This window comes from Manis javanica, chromosome 1 (genome assembly GCF_040802235.1).
Source record: "Manis javanica isolate MJ-LG chromosome 1, MJ_LKY, whole genome shotgun sequence".
NCBI classification, from domain to species: Eukaryota; Metazoa; Chordata; class Mammalia; order Pholidota; family Manidae; genus Manis; species Manis javanica.
This window is the reverse complement of record NC_133156.1, coordinates 76,965,710-76,986,408: the sequence shown is the minus strand read 5'-3', so window position 1 is coordinate 76,986,408 and position 20,699 is coordinate 76,965,710. Positions and strand designations below refer to the sequence as shown.

General features: G+C 36.5%; 1 protein-coding gene across 2 annotated transcripts in view; it reads right to left on the bottom strand.

The window, feature by feature from the left end:
* Positions 1 to 1,580: 1,580 nt before the first annotated feature.
* Positions 1,581 to 20,699, bottom strand: part of KIAA0825 (KIAA0825 ortholog) — a 400,739-nt gene continuing 381,620 nt past the window's right edge. For both annotated transcript variants that reach the window (XM_073233937.1, XM_073233922.1), the window contains one exon: positions 1,581 to 4,281. In XM_073233937.1, coding sequence (XP_073090038.1) covers positions 4,155 to 4,281 — 127 coding nt within the window. In that variant the 3' untranslated portion in view covers positions 1,581 to 4,154. The remainder of the gene's footprint in view (positions 4,282 to 20,699) is intronic.

Genomic DNA, 20,699 nt, shown 5'->3' with positions numbered 1-20,699 from the left:
CAGAGCCCATACACGAACCTGTATCTGGAGGCAACCTTGGCTGGATTCCTGATCTCTAGGAGTTGGGGGTATCCATCCTTAACAGGTACTTGCTCTTGCTTTGGCAGTATATTCTTTTATAGGGGTGCCAGTGGCATGGGTCTAAATTGTGTGGGAGAGAGCTGCCACAGACACCAAGACATTAGGTGGTCTGTAGATCTCTGCAGATACACCTGCCAACCATAAATCATGCCACATCAAATGAGAGCCTTCTCCCTTCTGTGCTGTTCTCTACCCTCTGGTTTTGGCTTGTTTTTTCCTTTTCCCTTGGTCACAACTGCAGCTGAGCACATCCATTTTCCGTTTCTCCCACATAGGCAGTGGTCTCTCCAACGACATCCACTGCCTGCCCCACCCAGAGGCTAGGCGGGCAGACGAACCAGGGGCCTGTGCCGTTCCCATGGCGCAAATTGTAACTCATTTCTCATTCCAGCTGTGACTCTTGCCTTGTCAGGTCCTTCGAACACTTGAGAAATATAGCCTGCTTCATTCCTAACTCTCAGAGGAAGATTTGAGCCTGTTCTAAAGATTTCCAGGCTAACACCTTCCTCAGTCCATGTGACTGTGATTACCTGGTGGGCATGATGCAACCTCTGCTGGAGGGCTGGATGAGTGATTATGTTACTCATCTTTTGTGCTTCACTGCCTGGTAGAGAATTTCTATTCACAACAGTATCCCCCAAGCATACCAACCGAATTGGGAGACTTTCCCTTGGCAACTGTCTAAAAGCCTTTGCTGCATCTCAAATTTCAGCTGCAATATATTCTGATTGTTATGCTTTCCTGAGTGGGTTGTCTGTTATTTCCTGATGCTACCTTTTGCGCCTCGGCCTTTCTCTGCACTAAAGGTCTGGCTTGAAGTCATGAAGGCCCTCCTGTCTCTTCTCCTCATCTAAGAGGGTTTCTGTATCCTCATCTGACTCAGTAAGTGGCTCCCACGGGTTCCAAACCTTGGCATCCCGTTCTTGTCTAGCTGTTACTGCCTGGACATGCAGGTGTCTCAGGTTCTTCCTTGCCTGGTGTGCAAACCACACGCTGATGTTTTGACTTGTGCCTCTTTTCTAATTTTCTATCTTTTCTGCTGAATTTGTTTCCAAGAGTGAGGCTGACCTTCTCATATCTCTAATTGTAGCGCTTGTTCTAGACAATTTACTTTTGCTTTAGCTGCTAGTTGGGTGTTTGTGGCCAACCACCCACCGACAATAATGGCCATCCCAACACTGCCGCAGCAGCTTGGGGGCCTTCCCTACCACGGTGGGTCACCACAGCTCTCTGTTAATAGGCGTTCCAGGCCTTCTGGCTTTTTCAGGGTGTCCCCATACCCACACGGGCCCTAATAAATGGGTTACTCCTCCATACATGGGCATGAAGAGCCACCCTGGGATTTCCCCTGCTGATGCTTTAGTCCCTCTTGCCCATCCTTTGGTCTTCTGCCCTTCCTGGCTGGCTCCCCACTTGTTCCACGTGGGAAGGTATAAGCAAACCAACCACCAAAAGTCGAACGGGCTGTGAGACCAAAGACAGAGACTGACAAGTTCAACCTGAATTCAGTAGAGGTTTATTGAGGGGATCTTACATACAGAAGCTTGCCCTGGGCAGCCACAGGACACATAGGTCTCTGCACTGCCTCGTGTTTAGGGAGACTAATTTATAGAGGCAAGGAGGAAGGCCTCCATGCAGGCACCCACTTGTGCGCTCAGAGGAATAGGGGCTGGCGTCAGACTACTATCACTGAATAGAGCAAGGAGTCCCGCCTCAGAGGACACAAAAATACTGTTTCAGTCTGGATATTATCTAAGATCTGTACTTGTGTGTTCATGGGATTTGTAAGGGCGATTCAACAGTCAACATGGTGGATTTGACAAGATGGTATTACTCTTGCTCACAAATACACATTATCATCTAGATTTTATTAATAATTCATACTGTTTCCACAGTGTAACTATTAAGCCAATAATGAAATAGATACCTGCTTATAATTTCATGAATATACAGTTAAACAGAACATAGATTATATTTATAGAAAGATAATATTGTGATCAGCATATGTGGAGTAATAAAATATTAGAATAACTGTTTTGAAATAACCACTTCTTATCCTATTTTAAGAAATTATATTGAATATAAAGCCAAAATGATCTGATAATTTAATGACTTGTCATTTAACATTCCCAGTTATAAATTTTATCGCACTACAGTAATTTCACTGAGCAAGTAGAGAAGAGAATTCAACTGCAAGCTCTTCTTTTTTGCTTTTCTCTCTTTCCCACTTCTCCCCTTCTTCCCTCACCATATACTTCCTTCCTTTCAAATGGAGCCCTAGAGATTTCTTTCTAGAGGAACTGAATCACTTACCAGGATTAATGTAGAAATGTACAGATTCAATTAAAAAATGGCATTTAAAGATGACTTTTAGATATATTAGAAGACAAAGAACCCAAATGTGAAATCCTGTATGATTATTTTATTTAGTTTATTGAATCAGTTTACTTTTATTTTGACTTTGGCAGTATTTTAGTGTCCATTCTAATAAAACACAGTTATGCAGATTTAGTACATAGACCATCACTAAACTGAAGGAATAAAGTCAGTTGTTGCCTTATGTTGATTATTAACTCTTTATAGGTAGGATTAGGTGGAAAGTCCAAATCTTAAAAAAAAATTCTTAAAATTTTTTGAATAGTCTGCTTAGAGTTTTTAGAAATTATTTTAATCATGTCTTAAAACACTTGTTTCATGGTTATACTGGCCACCTAAAATACATTATTTAAAAATAAAATGTGTTATTTGGCAGGCAACTGGCTGTATAGCCATTTCTGTGGTTTTATGTAAAGAAATAATGCAAGGGATTTTCTAAGGTGGCTTCCTCTGCACTCTAAACTATTACTCTTTGAAAAATGTGTAAGTACTTTAGTTTGGAAATCATGTCACCTACACATGACATGATTTATAAAAATCACAGAATGTGGGAAGATGGACATTCTGAGAACATCAGAAACCATGATGTTTGATGTCATGGTTTTAATATAGTTGATGATATACAGCTTCTCCCAGATGTCCTGTAGATTACTCCATAGTCTGATTGTCTTTGTTGTCTTCTTTCATTGTTGGCTGTTCAAACAACTATGTTTACTGACTGCCCACTAGATGAATAACTCTGTAGCAGGTATCTGGGGAGACTATCGTCATGAAGGAAGGCTTCATACCATATTGCAAGGCCTTCAAGGTCTTTATAATCTAACATCAGGCACTGACAGGAAAAAGAGTACATACAACTACTTGGCATAGAGGGTGCTAGAATGTGTTCTATTTCCACACACACTATGTGTGTGTGTTAATGTAATAGAAATAAGAGAATTAACTAAGACTGGATAATGAGCTGTGGAGTAGATATTGGTGAAGTAAGTATTGAATATATTTTGGGATCAAGATGGTTTCTGATTGGAAAAGATGATGTGTATGGCTTGAGCCAAGATGATGATAGAGAGTTGCCTGAACATGGAGACTTTGGGTGCAGGATCTAAAAGCATGATTGGAAATTTGGATCTGGTGTTTCAAAAACCACTCGAGGCAGAGGTAAGACTAAAGTTATACTTCAGGAGAGTGCTTTCTGTGGCTATGATTAAGCTAAGTTGGAAGAGGAAGAGGCTATGGGAAAGGAGGCTGGTATAATGGTGGGTATTAAAGGCAGTTAAGACCTGACTCGGGCTGTAGCTACGAAATTAAATTGAAATTATTAGATGACCCTCAGGGGGCTATGTGACTCCATTCAACTTAACATCTAAATGTTGCAATTAAAAATCCTTAGGGAAAAGATTTCCAAGCATTTTATGTATTTTCACAGACACTTTAAGACTGAAAGAAAAAAAATAATAATTCAAAGGGAACACGAGATGGCAGCAGTTATATCAAGAGAAAGATTGAGGGGAAAAAAAATTGAGACTATTTTTAAAATAAAAGATATGTAGCACTTTACATGCTGTATTCCTTTTCAGTTCAGAGATTACTCAGTCACTGGTTTCATGCTTCACAGCACATTTGAGGTTCATTCTGACTCTAGTAAAAATCCTACTCCATTACATGTGATTATTTCCTAAAATAAAGCTGTTGCTGTTTTATGGAGATTGCTGTTCCTCTGTGTTATCTGAGGCAGAAGATTTCTGGATGGTGCAAATTTGTTTTAAATGTTCCAGCATTACTTTTTCTTCCTCTTCTAGTCTTTCATCCTTCCTCATTTCCCACCTAAAAGAAAAATCACATGTTATTATTTTTGTAACTTCCAAATTATAGTCAACACTCAGTTATTCAAAGCTTGAGTATGTGTAGTCACTGGTTTACTGAGGCATCTGCTTTCCCTTGTTTATTCTTTTACTGGCTGCCTCTTGGGCAACAGAGTTCATTGCACTGCTTCTGCTGAGTGGTCAGAAGAATCCGCAAGATAAGTAGTCGAAACAGTTTTACTCCAGAGTAAAGTTTAAAGTATTGTTTTAAATGAGGTTTTGGTATTTCTAGATTAAAAAAATTTATATGGCTTACTAGTTTATACATGCATATAAATAATTTATAGAATTAACATTTAATAAGGAAATATTTTTCATAGTATTTCCCCCTCGCCGATCAAGATAGTGTCTTTAAGTTGCAGAGAGGTTTGCCAGGAAGATTTTAGCAGCAAGAAGAGTATCAAGCTAAACTGAATGTACCTTCAAGGCAGGTCAGTTGTTTCCTAGAAATGAGATCAGATTTGAAGTAATCAAGTTAATCATCCAAGAAAAGCAGCAAATTGTTAGCAAGGTTACATAAAGTGTTGGCTAAAAAAGATTAAAGCCTTTCTAATTCTGGGTGATTGGGAAATGTAGAACATAATGGTAGAATATGAAACTATATATAATCTTGCAAAATAAATGTTATCACAGCAACCCAAGTATGCTGATCCTTCCTTCCTTTCCCTCCTTCCCCTCTCATGGATGCCAGCTCCCCAGGACCTAACCCAGCACTTCAACACGGAAATGTCTGCATGTATTTCCTTTATCTTTTCCTCATTCCTATTTCTTCCAACCCCAAAGCCATCCACCATATGCTGCAACAAAAGGATTTTAAACCAATGCTGACGCATCCTTAAAGAGTCTCTGCTATACGGACTTCACTGGGATAGGATTTCTAACAACAAACAGTAGCTGTTCACTGCATTTCTTCCAGAAGCCCCCTGTTTTATTACACTCAGAACTCCTAAATCACAAATGGCCTGTCCTACATGAGTAAAGTGTGTCCAGCGTGGGGCGGGACTTCCTGGATTTCTTTGAGTGGTGAAAAGAAAGCATGGGCACTGACTTTTCCATAGACACTTCCTACTGGGGTCCTGTTTCCACAGAGGTTTCTCTTTGGAGTGCAGGGTTCAGTAGGCCCTGGGAGGCAGTTCGTGTAAAGAGAGAAGAAGGAAGCAAAGAGTGGAGAGAAAAGGCATTATCTGAGAGATTAGACTGGGATTTAATTCACTTTTCTTCATCATTTGCCTGTGATTCTTCTCACCTCCTGGCCCCAACTTTGGTGGAATCTAAAACTATTTCTGGTTGGCTTTGTCTCTCCATATGTTCCCATATGGTCAAAATTAAGTCACTGGTCATACGTTCTAATAAAAACTTTAAAGATAAAGAGATTTTTCACCACACACTGTTCAAAGACATGTAACAAGGGACAATACTCCTAAGGTCAGTATTTTGAGATTTGACATTAAGCCCACAGGTGACCTTATACTGCTTTCATGGAATTTTTAAGATGAAAAACTGTCACTGCCCATTTTAGATAGATGAACTTAAGCATTATTAACTTCCATGTTAAACTGAACTCCTTCTAAGCAGGAAAATATTAACAACAGAAAATACTTAAATAGCACTGCCTATGGATTAGCAATTGTTTTAAACACTTGACGTATCACTGTTTAAATCCTTCCTATGAAACGTTATTCTTATTCTGTAGAGGATGCACAGAATCTTAATGTCACTTGCCCAAGTATCTTGGGATTGAAATCATGGATTCAGACTATGAAATCTGGACTGATATATATAACACTAAACATGGTTTTAAGTCCATTGTGCAGGTATCATTAATTATTGTTGAAAATAATTGGAGTATTTTATTTCCCTAAAAATGTTGCCCAAATTGGGATATTAAAATTTTTTTTTCTAAATTCACATTTACCTTTAAAGAAATCCAACATGAAAAATAGGTTCACTTTTTTCTCCCATGTAAAGATACTTAGCAGTGTACTGAGTAAATGATTTCACGAATGCAAACAGATATTGTACTATGCAGATATTTTGCTCACTGTCATTACTTGTGAACATTGAAAGCATAATTTTTGTTTCATTAAAAATATGTAATTAATGTGAATTAAATGAATTGTATACATAATAGAATCTGGATAAGTACTGATAAGTATTTTTGAATCTTTATGAGAATTATAGGCACTTCACAGTATAGTTGAGTTGTTACTAATTAATGATATTAAGCAAAGTTATTTGCCTACCACAACTTTCTTTTATTTCCTTTGTGCCTACTAAAGAAATAATTTCATAAGAGAATAAGAAATTATTAAAAAATAGAAAAAAAATAATAGAACTACATTTTTCCAACAATTTTACTTTTATTGAATAAAAGCATTAGTGATTTGAAATATATGTTTGTCAGAAGCATTCTGATATTTCAGGTTTATAAGTTCCTTTTTCTAATTGAAGTATGAGTGATATATTCAGGTGTACAACACAGATTCAATATTTACATACTTTATGATCATCGTAAGTCTAGCTACCATCTGTCACCATACAAAGTTTTTATAATATTGTTGACTATATTCCCTATGTTGTTTATTACATCTCTGTGTCTTCTTTTATAAATGGAAGATTGTACCTCGTAATCCCCTTCACTTATTTCGTCCATCCTACCACCCCTATTCCCTCTGGCAACCATTAATTTGTTCTCTGTATCTATAAGTGTGTTTCTGATTTGTTTTCCTTTTTAAATTCCATGTATAAATGAAATCACACCATATTTGTCTTTCTGTGTCTGATATATTTCACTTAGCATAATACCTACTAGGTCTATCCATGTTGTCAGAAATGGCAAGATTTCATTCTTTTTTTATGCCTCAGTAATATTCTATTGTGTGTATATACATATACACACTTCATCTTCTTCATCCATTAGTCTATCAATGGACACCTAGGTTGCTTCCATATATTGGCTATTGTAAATAATGCTGCAATGAACATAAGGGTGCATATCTTTATGAACTGGTATTTTCATTTTCTTTTGGTAAATACCCAGTAGTGGAATTGCTGGATTGTATGATAGTTCTCTTTTTAACTTTTTAAAGAGCCTCCCTCCTATTTTTCATAGTGGTTACACCAATTTACATTCCCACCAACACAGCACAAGGGTTCTTTTTTCTCCACATCCTTACCAACATTTCTTATTTCTTGGCTTTTTGATCGTAACCATTCTGAAAGCTGTGAGGTGATACCTCATTGCGGTTTTGATTTGCATTTCCTTTGTGCGTGATGATGTTGAGCATATTTTAATGTGCCTGTTGCCCATCTGTATGGAAAAAAAACATCTATTCAGATCCTCTGCCCATTTTTTAATAAAATTATTGTCTTTTTTGTTGTCCTTGCCTGAAGTGACAGATCCAAAACAATATACCTTCTTCTGGAACTTCTTTGGTTTCAGGTCTTAACATTCATTAATCTATTTTTTAGTGGGGGTTTGTGTATGATGTAAGAAAGTAGTCCAGTTTCATTATTGTGCACGGAGCTGTCCAGTTTTCCTAACACCCTTTATTGAAGAGACTTCTTCCTTTGTATATTCTTGCATTGTTCGTTATAGATTAATTGATCATATAACCATGAGTTTATTTCTGAGCTCTCTATTCTGTTCTATTGATCGATGTGTCTGTCATTGTGCCAGTACCATACAGTGGTGATTACTATAGCCTGTAGTATAGTTTGACATCTGTGAGTGTGATACCTCCAGCTTTATTTTCTTTCTCCATATTGCTTTGGCTATTTGGGATCTCATTTGTTTCCATACAAATCTTTGGATAATTTGTTCTAGTTCTTTGAAAAATGCCATTGGTATTTTGATAGGAATAGCATTAAGTCTGTAGATCACTTTGGGTAGTATGGATATTTTAACAATGTTAATTCTTTCAGCCCAAGAGCATGGCATATCTTTCCACTTATTTGTGTTTACTTCAGTTTCTTTCATCAGGTCTTGCAACAGGTTTTATACAGGTCTTGCAACTCTGTGGTTAAGTTTATTCCTGGTATTTTATTCTTTTTGGTGCAGTTGTAAATGGGTTTGTTTTCTTAATTTCTCTTTCTGATAGCTCATTATCAGTGTGCAGAAACACAGCAGTTTTGCATATTAATTTTGTATCTTCTAACTTTACTGAATCCATTTATTAATTCTTATAGTATTTTAGTGGATTCTTTAGGGGTTTCTATATGTAATATCATGTCACCTGTAAATAATGACAGTTTTACTTCTTCCTTTCTGATTTGGATGCCTGTTTTTGTTTCTTGCCTAATTGCTGTGGTTAGGACTTCCAATACTATTTTGAATAAAAGTCGACATATTTGTCTTGCTCCTGATCTTAGAAGGAAAATCTTGCAGCATTTCACCATTGAGTATGGTGTTAGTTGACGGTTTGTCATATATGGCCTTTATTATGTTGAAGTACATTCCCTCTATACCTACTTTGTTGAGAGTAAATGGATGATGACTTTTGTCAAATGCTTTTTCAGCATCTATTAAGGTGATCAAATGGTTTTTATCTTTCTTTTTGTTAATATGGTATATTACATTGATTGAATTGTAGATGTTAAACCATCCTTGCAAGAAATCCCATTTGGACATGGTGTATGATCCTTTTAAAGTGTTGTTGAATTTGTTTCACTAATATTCTGTTGAGGATTTTTTCATCTGTGTTCATCAGGGGTATTGTCCTGTCATTTCCTTTTTTGTAATTTCTTTGTCTTGTTTTGGTATCTGGGTAATGCTGGCTTTGTAAAATGACTTTGGAAGCATTTCTTCTGTTTTTTTGGTATGATTTTAGAAGGGTCAGTATGAACTGTTTTTTAAATGTTTGGTAGAATTCACTTGTGAGGCTACCTCAACCTGGAATTTTATTTTGAGGAGTTTTTAAATCAGAATCAATTTTACTGCTCGTAGTAGGCTTATTCAAGTTTCTATTCATGATTCAGTCTTAGAAGATTGTATATTTCTAGGAATTTATCCATTTGATAGGTTGTCTAGTTTGTTGATGTATAATGGTTCATAATACTCTTTTAAAATTCTTTGCATTTCTGTGGTATCAGTTGTAGCTTCTCTTTAATTTCTGATTTATTTGGGCCCTCCCTCTTTAGTTTCTGAGAAGTCTGGCTAAATGTTTATCAGTTTTGTTTATCTTTTCAAAGAATCAGCTCTTAATTTCATTGATCTTCCCTATTTTTTTAGTCTCTATTTCATTGAATTCTGTTCTGATCTTTATTATTTCCTTCCTTCTACTGACTTTGGCTGTTTTTTCAGTCTGTGGGTGTCTCTAAGTCTGAAGTGATTCTCTTTTAGGCAGCATATGGATGGCTCTTGTTTTTTATCCATAAGCCACCCTGTGAATTTTGATTGGAACATTCTGTCCATTTACAGATAAACAATTATTGATAGATATGTACTTATTGCCATTTTGTTATTGTTTTCTGGTTGTGTTTGTAGTTCATACCAGCTTTAAAAGTGGATAATACACTACCTTAATTGTACAATTGTCTTTTCAGTGAGATTATTTTCTTTCATATATTTTCTATTTCTGGCTTGTTCTTTTCTTTTTTCTACTTAATGAAGTTCACTTAACTTTTCTTGTAAGGCTGGTTTAGTGGTGATGAGCTTCTTTAGCTTTTGCTCATCTGGGAGACATTTTATCTCCCCTTCATTTCTGAATGGTAATCTTTCTGGGTATAGTATTCTTGGTTTTAACTTTTTGCCTTTCACCACTTCAATTAGGCCACCGCCTTCTGACCTCCAAAGTTTCTGCTGAAAAATCAGCTGATCACGTTATAGAATTTCTGTTGTATGTGGCTGTTTGCTTTTCTCTTGCTGCTTTTAAGATTCTCTCTTTGTCTGTAACATTGACATTTTGATTAAATGTGTCTTGGTGTTTCTTTGGTGTGGGTTCCTTATTTGGGACTGTCTAAGCTTCCTGGACCTGGTCTTTTTCTGAGGCTTTGTCTTTTTTTTCTTTCCTTCCCTAGGTTAGAAAGTTTTCAGCCATTATTTCCTCAAATAAATTTTTTGCTTCTTTCTCTCTTTCTTCTCTTTCTGGGACACCTACAATGATGCAAATATTAGAATACTTGATGTTTCAGAGATTCCTTAAAGTATGCTCTTTTGAAAATTTATTTTTTTAATTTTTGCTCTTCTGATTGGGCTATTTCCAATTCCTTGTCCTCCAAGTTACTCATCCAAGTCTTCTGTATCATCTAATCACTGATAGATTCCCCCCAGTGAATTTTTCATCACTTATTGTATTCTTAAGCTCTGATTAGTACTTTCTTATAATTTTTCTCTTTGTTGAAGTTCTGTCTTCATCAGTTTTTCTCCCAAGTTTAGTAGCTTCTTTATGACCATAACTTTGAACTATTTTTCAGATAGATTATCTCCATTACATTAAGGTCTTTTTATGAAGTTTTGTCTTGTCCTTTTGTTTGGAATGTATTCCTCTGTCTCCTCTTTTTGTCTGACTTTTTGTTCGTAGGCAAATTAGCTACCTCTTCCTGTTTTGAAGGAACAGCCTTGTATAGGAGATGTCCCATGGGGCCCAGAAGCACTCTTACCCCCAGTCACCAGATGCTACAGGGTATCCCCTGTGTAAGTTGTGTGCACCTGCCTCTTGTGGTGTGTAGTGGCTGTGGCATCGCTATGGGCAGAGCTCTCCCTGTGGCCCAGCTGTCTGGGGCTGCAGTGGCAGATAGGGATCTCCACCTGGACTGGCTGACTGGGACTGTGACAGAGAGTTGCAGCCTAACCCCCACTCCAACCAGTGGCAATGAATATGTTGTGTCTTAGACACTGATTAACAACAAAATCCCATGAGATCTTACTGATCTGTACCATAATCTTAATAATTTTCCAGGGTGTGCTCCATCTTTATGGCTCCTGGATGGGTAGATTTTGGAGCTTTGCCTATCCTGACTCTCCTATTATGACTGGCTGGTGCACTGGGTCTGCTGCAGTGACAATGAATGGGGTTCTCACCCAACCATGCTGGCTGGGGACTGGCTGTTGCTGTGGCAGTTAGCAGGACACTCCCAACAGTATTAGCAGGTTAGAGTGAGAGTTTCAAGATGGTTAGAGTGATAGTACCAGCACTGGCAACTAGCAAGGTAGAATGTGCTCCAACATTGTCTCCATTCCCAGAGAGTATTTCAGCAGTGTCCTGCCTCCCTGACAGATGCCCCAGGTCTAGTACATGGACCTACTTCACCTATATTCTAGGTGCTTTTCCATCTGATATTTTATTGCTGGGTCCCAGGGAGAGTGAGACTGGGTGGGTTCTCTGTTCTCTATAGCTCTATGGTTTTCCTGGATGTTATCTCTGTTGGTTTCCAAAGCCTGGCTTTTTGGGGACTCATCTCCACTGTGCATGACCTAAGAGTTGGAGTACCTGATGTGGAGCTCTAATCCCTCCCTTCTCAGTATTTTTGAGATCCCTCCCATTTGTCAATTGTCTTGCCGAGGGTGAGGTTTTACTTTTTTTTTTTTTTTTTGGTGACATCTTGTCTCTGCCAGTCATACCCATCTTGATGTTGCTTCTTTGTCCTCATTGTGGAGGTTCTGTTTATTCAGTGTTCAGGGCTTTTTCTGAGGAAATTATTCCATGTATAGTTGTAAATTTGTTGTGTCTATGGAAAGAGGTATGTTTAGGATTCTCCAATGCCATCATCTTGAACCATTCTCTCTGTAAGTTTTTAAGAGACATTTAGCTTTAATTTCATCATAGTTTTAGGCTTTGTTAACACAGTGCAAAAACAAGTCAATTTTCCAAAAAAACTAATGGAAAAGAAAATGACCTGTTTATTTGGTAAACACAATTGATTGGGCAATCTGTTTAAAATATCTATTCCTAGTTTCCTATATTTAAAATATGTAGTGGAAGCAGAGCCCCATAGAAACCAGAAAATGTCAGAACCAGAATATTGTAATTCTCCCTGAAAAGCAGTATGAAATAATTATGCTTTTGTTTTTCCTGACTTTGGTAGCCTGCTCTCTTTCACTACTGCTAAATTCTCCACCTACCTAATATGATAAAAGAACTGCAGCCTAATCCCCACTCCAACCAGTGGCAATGAATATGTTGTATCTTAGACACTGATTAACAACAAAATCCCATGAGATCTTACTGATCTGTACCATAATCTTAATTATTTTCCAGGGTGTGCTCCATCTGTATGGCTCCTGGATGGGTAGATTTTGGAGCTTTGCCTATCCTGAACTAGGGGTCTCTTTTTGTATGCAGACACAACAGAGATTCTAAAACCTGGGCTGAGATACTCTAACAGAACCAGCAGTCACCTTGTTCTCCATCACTACTTGGGTTGACTTAGGGATTCTCAGCCTTAGTTCATCTTCCTGGATTTACACACACATTCAACCCTGGACCAGAGGTATCTGTCTGTTGCTCTGTATGTTATATGAATATTAGGTAATATTATAGGGCTTTTACCTATAACAAACTGTGGGCTAAGAGCCTCAGTTTCCTTGTCAACAAAACTGGAAGAATAACAGTGCCTGTTTCATAGAGTTGCCATCAGGATGAAATGGCTAATAAGTACACATAAAACATATAACATAGTGCATGGCTTATAGCAAACATTCAGTGAGTGATAACTATTGTTATTATCACGATTATTTGGCATATCCATTAAAGTGGCAAATAGCAGAGATCCTGACTGTGGTGGTTTAAACAAATAAGAGGTTATTTTTCTCTCATAACAAGAAACCCAGAGGTGGGTTACTGCTGGCATGGGTTATATAGCCTGAAAACATCAGGACTGACTTCTCTATCGTTCTCTTGTGCTTTACCTCATGGTTGCAAGATAGTTGTAGCCTCAGCATCATGCAGTGGCAGCTGCCTCATTTTGTCAGGGAAGTGAAACCTTTCCCAGATCCCTCCTAGCAAACACTGGAGCTATACCATCTAAGTGTGAATCCTGACTCTGCCTTTTACTATCTGTATGATATTGAGCAAGTTTCGTAAGCTCTCAGTGCCTTAATTTTCTTATAAGCAAAATGGCCTATACTAATGGTGTACATGTTGATGCATTATTGTAAAGAGTAAGTGAGCTATGAATTCATCAAGTGTTACTGTTTTATAAGTCTACTTGTATCAAGTGGCATGGCCTCCTCAGAGTTCACAACCTTTATATTCCTTCTCTTGCCCTGTTCCCAGTGTTTTATCTGATAAATCCTTTTTAAAAAAAATAAATATATTGGTAAAATGAAGTTGCTGGATATTTACTGGTTTCATCCAGTGTTCAGTTGTACATTTCTATGATCATGTTGTCATTCTTTCTTGTCTTTCATGAGGGAGACATTTCATGCTAGTTCACCCTGTTCAGTTTGCTTTTGTTTTCCTATAATCCCTTTTTTTAGTATTTTTCAAATACATTTATAATGACGACATTTGATCATATTATTGGCATTTCTCCTGAAACACCCATGAAGTACTTGGATATAAAAATGTAACTTGAAATAGCCTCTTGATTTAATGTTATTATTAAGCATTTATGTAGTACTTTATATTTACAAAGTGCTTTACCATTATTTCTTAGTTAATTGTACTGTTAAACAACATTAACCATCCGGACAAATTGATGATTTCAAATTGTCCTACCAGTTGGTAGCTAAGGAGCAAAAAGTGAAGTCATATTGAATTTTACTCTCATTGAATAGACCCTTTTTATCTTTTCCTCCTCTGCCCAGCAAATCTGTGGACAAAAGAATGTCTCTGTTCTCTTCTTGCTGTTGTCCTATAAAGTAGACTTTCCTCAGGATTCCATGCGAGACCTTCTGCACTGAAGGGAAGTCTTCCCTTACCCCTTGGAAGGCCTCATATCTGTTCCCACATGTTCAGCTGTTGTCTCCACATCTGTAATTCATCTGTCTTCCAAACTGTAATTCAGTATCTTTAAACTTCATTTTTGACCCACACTCTCCAAATGCACTTTTCAGTAGTTATTTTCACTCCACTCCAAATATGCATAATTTGTATTTTTAAAAATTTTTCAAATATACAGTTGGCCCTTGAAAAATATTGGAAGTTAGGGGTACTGACCCCCTAACACACAGTTGAAAATCTGGTTATAACTTTTGAGTTCCCAAGAACTTAAGCACTGATAGTCTAATGCTAACAGGAAGCCTTACCAATAACATAAAGCTTGTTTAACATATTTTCTATGTTATACATATTATATACTATATTCCAATAATAAAGCAATCTAGATAAAAATAAAATGTTTTTTTCAAATTTCAAGTCTCCAAAAAATTTGGATGTCTGGTTGTTGATTGTCTTGCTTCCCTCATTAGTTTAGAAGCTTCTCAAAAGCATACAGTAGGATTGTAATAAAGTGGTTCTGTCATCTTAGTCCTCATGAAGTTATTGCAGTTAATTCTTAGAAATTTTATAGGCCAGCAAAGCCCTTTTAGTTATCAATGAAACAATCATTCACTTTTTCCATTTTAGTTAATTATCTGAGAATAACTAAATATTTAGGGTCTTCAGTTTTGAAGAATATGAATATGTAACACTAATTGAGCAAACTTAAATCTGTGTTTTATGATACAGGAGTCTATAAGATTATACCAATTCTTAGGATATAGTGTTATAGAGATAGAAGAAATAAAAGGCTGGCCTGAGTTAGTAAAAACTCTGGGAAACTCTGTTCTCAATGAATGATGTTGGTAGGAAGTTAATTGTAATGAACTCCTACAAAAGACTGTTGTAAGACTGAAATTAAAGGACCTTATAAATTATATGTTACTGCACTTTTAGTACATAGATTATATTTTCAGAGATCTGCCCGGGTTTGTGGTTTATTTGAAATCTGTCACAGTAAGACACTCTAGGGAAAATGGAAATTGTATGGCCAGGATTCTCACCTGGTCTTAGTATGGTCCACTGTATACATGCGATGATGTCATACTTAGCCTGCTTGCATACTCATTGGCAGTAAACTGTTTACCACTGATATTGCTTAAAGAAGAGAAACCACAGAGCTGTGTGCTAGGAAGAGAGAAAGGAGCGTAGAGAGATGAAAGCAGGAGAGGGGGAAGGAAAGCCCAGTGCTATGAGCAGGAGGGAGCAGAGATGGAGCCATGAGCAGAGGCAGTGCCTGGTGCAGAGACTGGAGCCAGGGTCAGAGACGGAGATGGTGGATGTGAGTCTAGCGCTCAACCTACTGCTGTGAGAATAAAGCTTGGTAGGAGCCCCTTTTTACCCCCAATGATCTGTTGTCATTATTCGGTCTCAGCGAATTCATAGTAAACTTGCCCAGAGGGTGGAACCTCCTCCTCCCAGAGCAATAGCCACATTTTGGAACAGTTTTGCCATATGTAATTCCTTGCCCATTCATAGGGCAAATATTTATTGAGAGCCTGCTAACTTCAAAATACTGTGCTAGGTAACATAAAAGTGTGAGTTGCTGGATATGGTCCTGTGATCAGGGAGCTTTTTGACCAAGAGAATTCATCATATGGACTGGACTGAATAATTACTCTAAATCATATACAAGATTGCATAAAAATTTTGTAGAATATTTCAGTTTAGGCATGAAATGTCAGTGGTAATGAAGGCATTGGTGCTATTTTCTTAGGCTTTGTTTTAGGAATTTTTTTGTGAAAAAGGCATAATTCAGGCATTTCTTCCTTGATTCATTAAGCAATCTGAGTAGCCTTAAGGAATAATTCATTTCCTTCCTCACTCATTGGAAAGGTAGTTACATTAATAAAAGAAAGCATCCTGATTTTTTAGAGTAGTAAAGTCATTATCGTAGTCGATGATAAAACTATGAAATTTGATGCTCTTTAAAGACATTTCTGTAGGAAGGTGATTTTGAATACACTTAATCCCAAAGGACAAACTTCAGGGAAGGGACAGCTACAAGACTATCCTATATTTGAGGGTAACTTGATGAGTATTTTTCATGAGTATGATTCATGAATAGTTATGGGAAATCTATTATATACTAGAAGAACACTGTTGAGCATAGTCACTTTGAATATAAATGGCACCATTTTTTTTTACTAGCTCTTTCTTTTTATCCAAACAAACCACAGGATTAGAGAGTTAGTCTCTTCCTTTGTAGACAGGTCTTTACAATTCTATATAATAGATGAGACCTACCCTCCTTCTCATATATTCTTCAGATGACACAAATGCACAACCACTTTTGCCTAATGCTTTAGAACCTAAGTTTTAAGAAATATATATAATTTCAGTCCATCCCCTTAGCATACATTTAGTGGAAATGGGGAAAAACCAATGTTATTCTTTCATGTAACCTAGACGGCTGATTTATTACTTAGCTTTATCTTCTCTAAAACAGAATTGCTTAAAACTTCCTTGTATATTGTAATTTTTAACACCTTAAAAGTTTTGCTTCTTCTCTGAAGTTTGTATTGAAACTCTAAAGTAGTTAAGTAATAAAGGTCCAACCTGGGAGTTACAAGACCTTATCAGTAGGGGCATTTGGAAACGAGTGGATAGCAAAAATCTCACTTTGATAAGGGAGGAGAGATAGCTTTACAAAGTCATTTCTAACTGAATTTAGTTATTCCCTCAAGCTAATTAAGGAATGCTAGTTTGAAGAGAATTCAGTAGGAAAAAGGAAAGCATAAAGAAAACACATCCACAAACAAAAGGTCAAAAACAGTTAAGAATATCATTAACTGGTACTATTTTATTTTCAAAATTACAGTAGATTGAAATTTTATTTTTAATGTTATAGAGGTTTCTGTGAAATGTAAAGGATGTTCAATTTTTATAGAATACTGTAAATGGCAGTCACATTTTTGCCCTTGGAAGTTACACAATTAAGTCTTTTCTGAAAATAAGCAAAGTGAGTTATTTTAGCTCTCCAGAAATTATTTTGACCAACTGTAGCACTTTAATATGCAGGAAATAAGGTTTTTTATTTTATTAAAATTAAATCATAGTTTGTTAATGTAGTATATCCACTTACAGCCACTAGATCCCAGTGTTTTAAAATATAATACATATAAATAAATGTCATATAATACACATGAATAAATAGATATACATTTCTATAGAAATATATATTTAAAATATATAGAAGTAAATACAGGTATGTCTTAAATAGCAACACTTGCCATCTTGAATTTTCAGTTTACTTGCTTTTTTGCATCCAAGAATTGATTGAGTATGATAAGTAGCTATAGATGCAGTTCATCCAGCTATTTCTGCAAGGATTCAAAATGAATGTTCTTTGGTGAGGTGGTTAGTTTCTTTTGCTATTACTAATGTAGTATAAGGAATCTTTCCAAGCACAGGAACAAGCAGCAAAACCCTTAATTTGAATTTATAGCTTTCAGAGACAATCTGCAACACAACATAACTGTTCAAGCAATTTATTTTAATTAATATGATTTGTTCTATATATTTAAGTAGGAGAGTTATATACCAACAAATGGGACAACTAAGAATGCTAACAGTAACATTTGAAATAGTTATGGCTTAGGGAAAACATAAATGGAAGTGTAGCCATCAGTACTTATGGAAGATGAATTTTTCTGTGTCCAATAAATCATCCATATCTCCATAGAGACAGAGACTTCATTTCACCAGTGGATTTTTAAAAATTATGAGCATTTAGATAGACGGTCAAGGTCATGCTACTTGCCCAGCACTTAGTGCTGATGTAGAAGAAATGCCCTTTGCTAAGAGAAGTGTCTGGACTACCATATATTGCCAGTACTGAAATGCGTCTAGAATTTAAAAATATCTTTTTTTCTACTTAAATTTTGATATACCCAGAAATGTTCATGGACTGTGTTTTATAGACATTTGGTGTCTATTCCATTTATAAAACTGTTTTGTTAAAAGGTACTTAAGCTGTGTCAAGCAGTACTCTTCTTCTAAAGATGATATAAAAAAATCCTCTTTTCATCAAGAAGGGAAGGATTATGTGTTTACAACACTAAAATTCCTAAAACTTGAGTGCATTTTTATTAGCCTTTGTAAAGCTAATGCCAACACAAGAATCACCAGGTTTCTAGCCACAAAAATTGGCACAAGGCTAACCACTGCACTAACCACGACTGGGGTTGACATTCTCAATGAAATCACTGTTTAGAAACGTGATTCACTAGCTGAGGAACCTATTTGTAACCCCTGTTACTGAAATTAATAGCAACATTGTATTTAGAAAAGAATTTGAAATATAGACCTGGCTCATAATTGTGTTTGAAATTGGCTAAGAATTTAGAAAGATTCAAACCATTCTAAATCTAAAATGAGAATTCTACATATTTGATGGTGCCATTACTTTATATTGAGTCACTGCCTGTATGTTCATCTTCATATAGGTTCTAAAGTTCTTTCCTTTCATTCATTCAGCAATCAAAATATTTACTGAATGCCTACTATATGCCAGCACTGTGGGGCTTTGGAGTACATAATAATAATGGCTAATTCTTATTTAGCAATTTCAGTGTGCCAAGTACTGTGCTAAATACTTTGCATATATTAATTCATTAGTATTCACAGTAACTTTATGAGATGACCTCATGCTATAGACCAGGAGTTAACCAAGGTCAGTGGTGGAGCTGGCATTCTAACCCAAGCAGCCGGCTCTGGAGTTAATGCTCTTACCCACTACAGTACATTTGCCACAGCCTATGTCTCTCTGTCTCTGTGTCTCCTATAAATAGTAAGTTAGCTGTTCTCATGGAGTTCGCAATTTAACAACACTTTATATCCACTCTGCATATGTCAAAAAATTCATTGAGGGAAAAAACAGTCTCTTTGTATTCTACATGGTCAGGCCAGAATTGAAATAATGATTTGAGTATACTTTAGACACATTTGAATTGAGGTGCTATCACTTTTCCTATAGTGGCAAATTAGGAGCTTCTCAAAATAATTGCTTCAGCTCCTTGGGGATGATGGGACCACTTCCGTACTTCCTTTCCTCACCCATGGGGAACTAGTAAGAAGTACTGCTTTTTCTAAGGTCATGCTGGCATTGAGGAGGTTGAAAGTCATGATAAACAAGAGCTTTACCTTCATGGAACTTATACTCAAATGGATATCAAAGTTATTTCAAGATTTTTGCTCTTTTGGCCCTTCAGTAAGTTGTGGTGTCCTCTTCAAAGCTATACAAAATGTGGAATATGTTTCCAGACTGGGTCACTCTTTCTGAGATTCTAGGCTTGATCTTCTCCTGCTGTCTCAGTGTAGTATCTTTAACATGAAATCACCACTACAGTGTAGGGCTCCTATAGATGATTTTAAGTTTTACTAATTTATCATTTTAACTTTCGAGAACAGCTCTCTATACATTTAAAAAACAAAATAAAACAAGGACAGCATTTCAACCAATTGAGTCCAAGCTTTGGCAAAATACGTAAATAAAACACCAAGTCCGAGGTAAATTGAAACTCTAAGCACATTTTGCTTGCATTCCTTCTTTGTTTCTAATTTAATAAATGTTTCCCAGAACAGAATTTGCAAATCAAAGTAAATATATGTATATATTTAAAGTGCTTACTTATTCCCTTTTGGGTTCTGTATCAATTGTGTACATTTCATACATATAAACATAAGACATATTTGCAAAGGAATTACATTTGTTGATGTGGCAGCCTCATGGCTTAAAGTATAAAAAATTCATACCTTGTCAATTATGAATGGCATTTCCCCCATTTGTATACAATATGGAACTTGTTTGGATACTAGCTAAAAATGTACGTGATACTATTTCAGATGTGAGTATTGCTAAAAAAAATTGACTTCACTCTGCCTTAAGATGTCAAACAACATCTGAAACGTACAATACTTTTTTCAAAAAAACGCTTTGTCCTTTGCTCATTTATTCAGCTTTCTTTTTAGTGTATCAAGTTACCAGCCCTATTGGTCCATTTCCTTTTATTTTTTAGTCCAATGAGTGTCATAATAGGAAGGCAGCATGAATACCCTTTAGTACTTATGGATTTTTTCAAATTTAAACATCTTCCGTGCTAAGCAGAATTTGTACACTGACTAATTCCCACAGCTTTCACCCTAATGCCCCCTTCCTGTTTCATTACCATTTGGATGGATACATCGTTGGTAAGGTATTTATCTTGATAGGTGGTGGAAAAAAGGTGTTGGGCCAAAAGCTATGGGCTTTAACATGTTTCTAGTCCTTGTTCCTGAGGCATCTTCCAGCAGCTCTCTCACTGTAGAATTGCATGCACTAAATGGTGGCCTGGCTCAGATCATTGGTATTTTCCTGAAGTAACATCCTATATATGCTGTCAATTTAATTAGAAACTGGCCCTTTGCTCTATCCTTCCAATTATCTCACCCATTATCTCTCATACCCTAAAATCATATC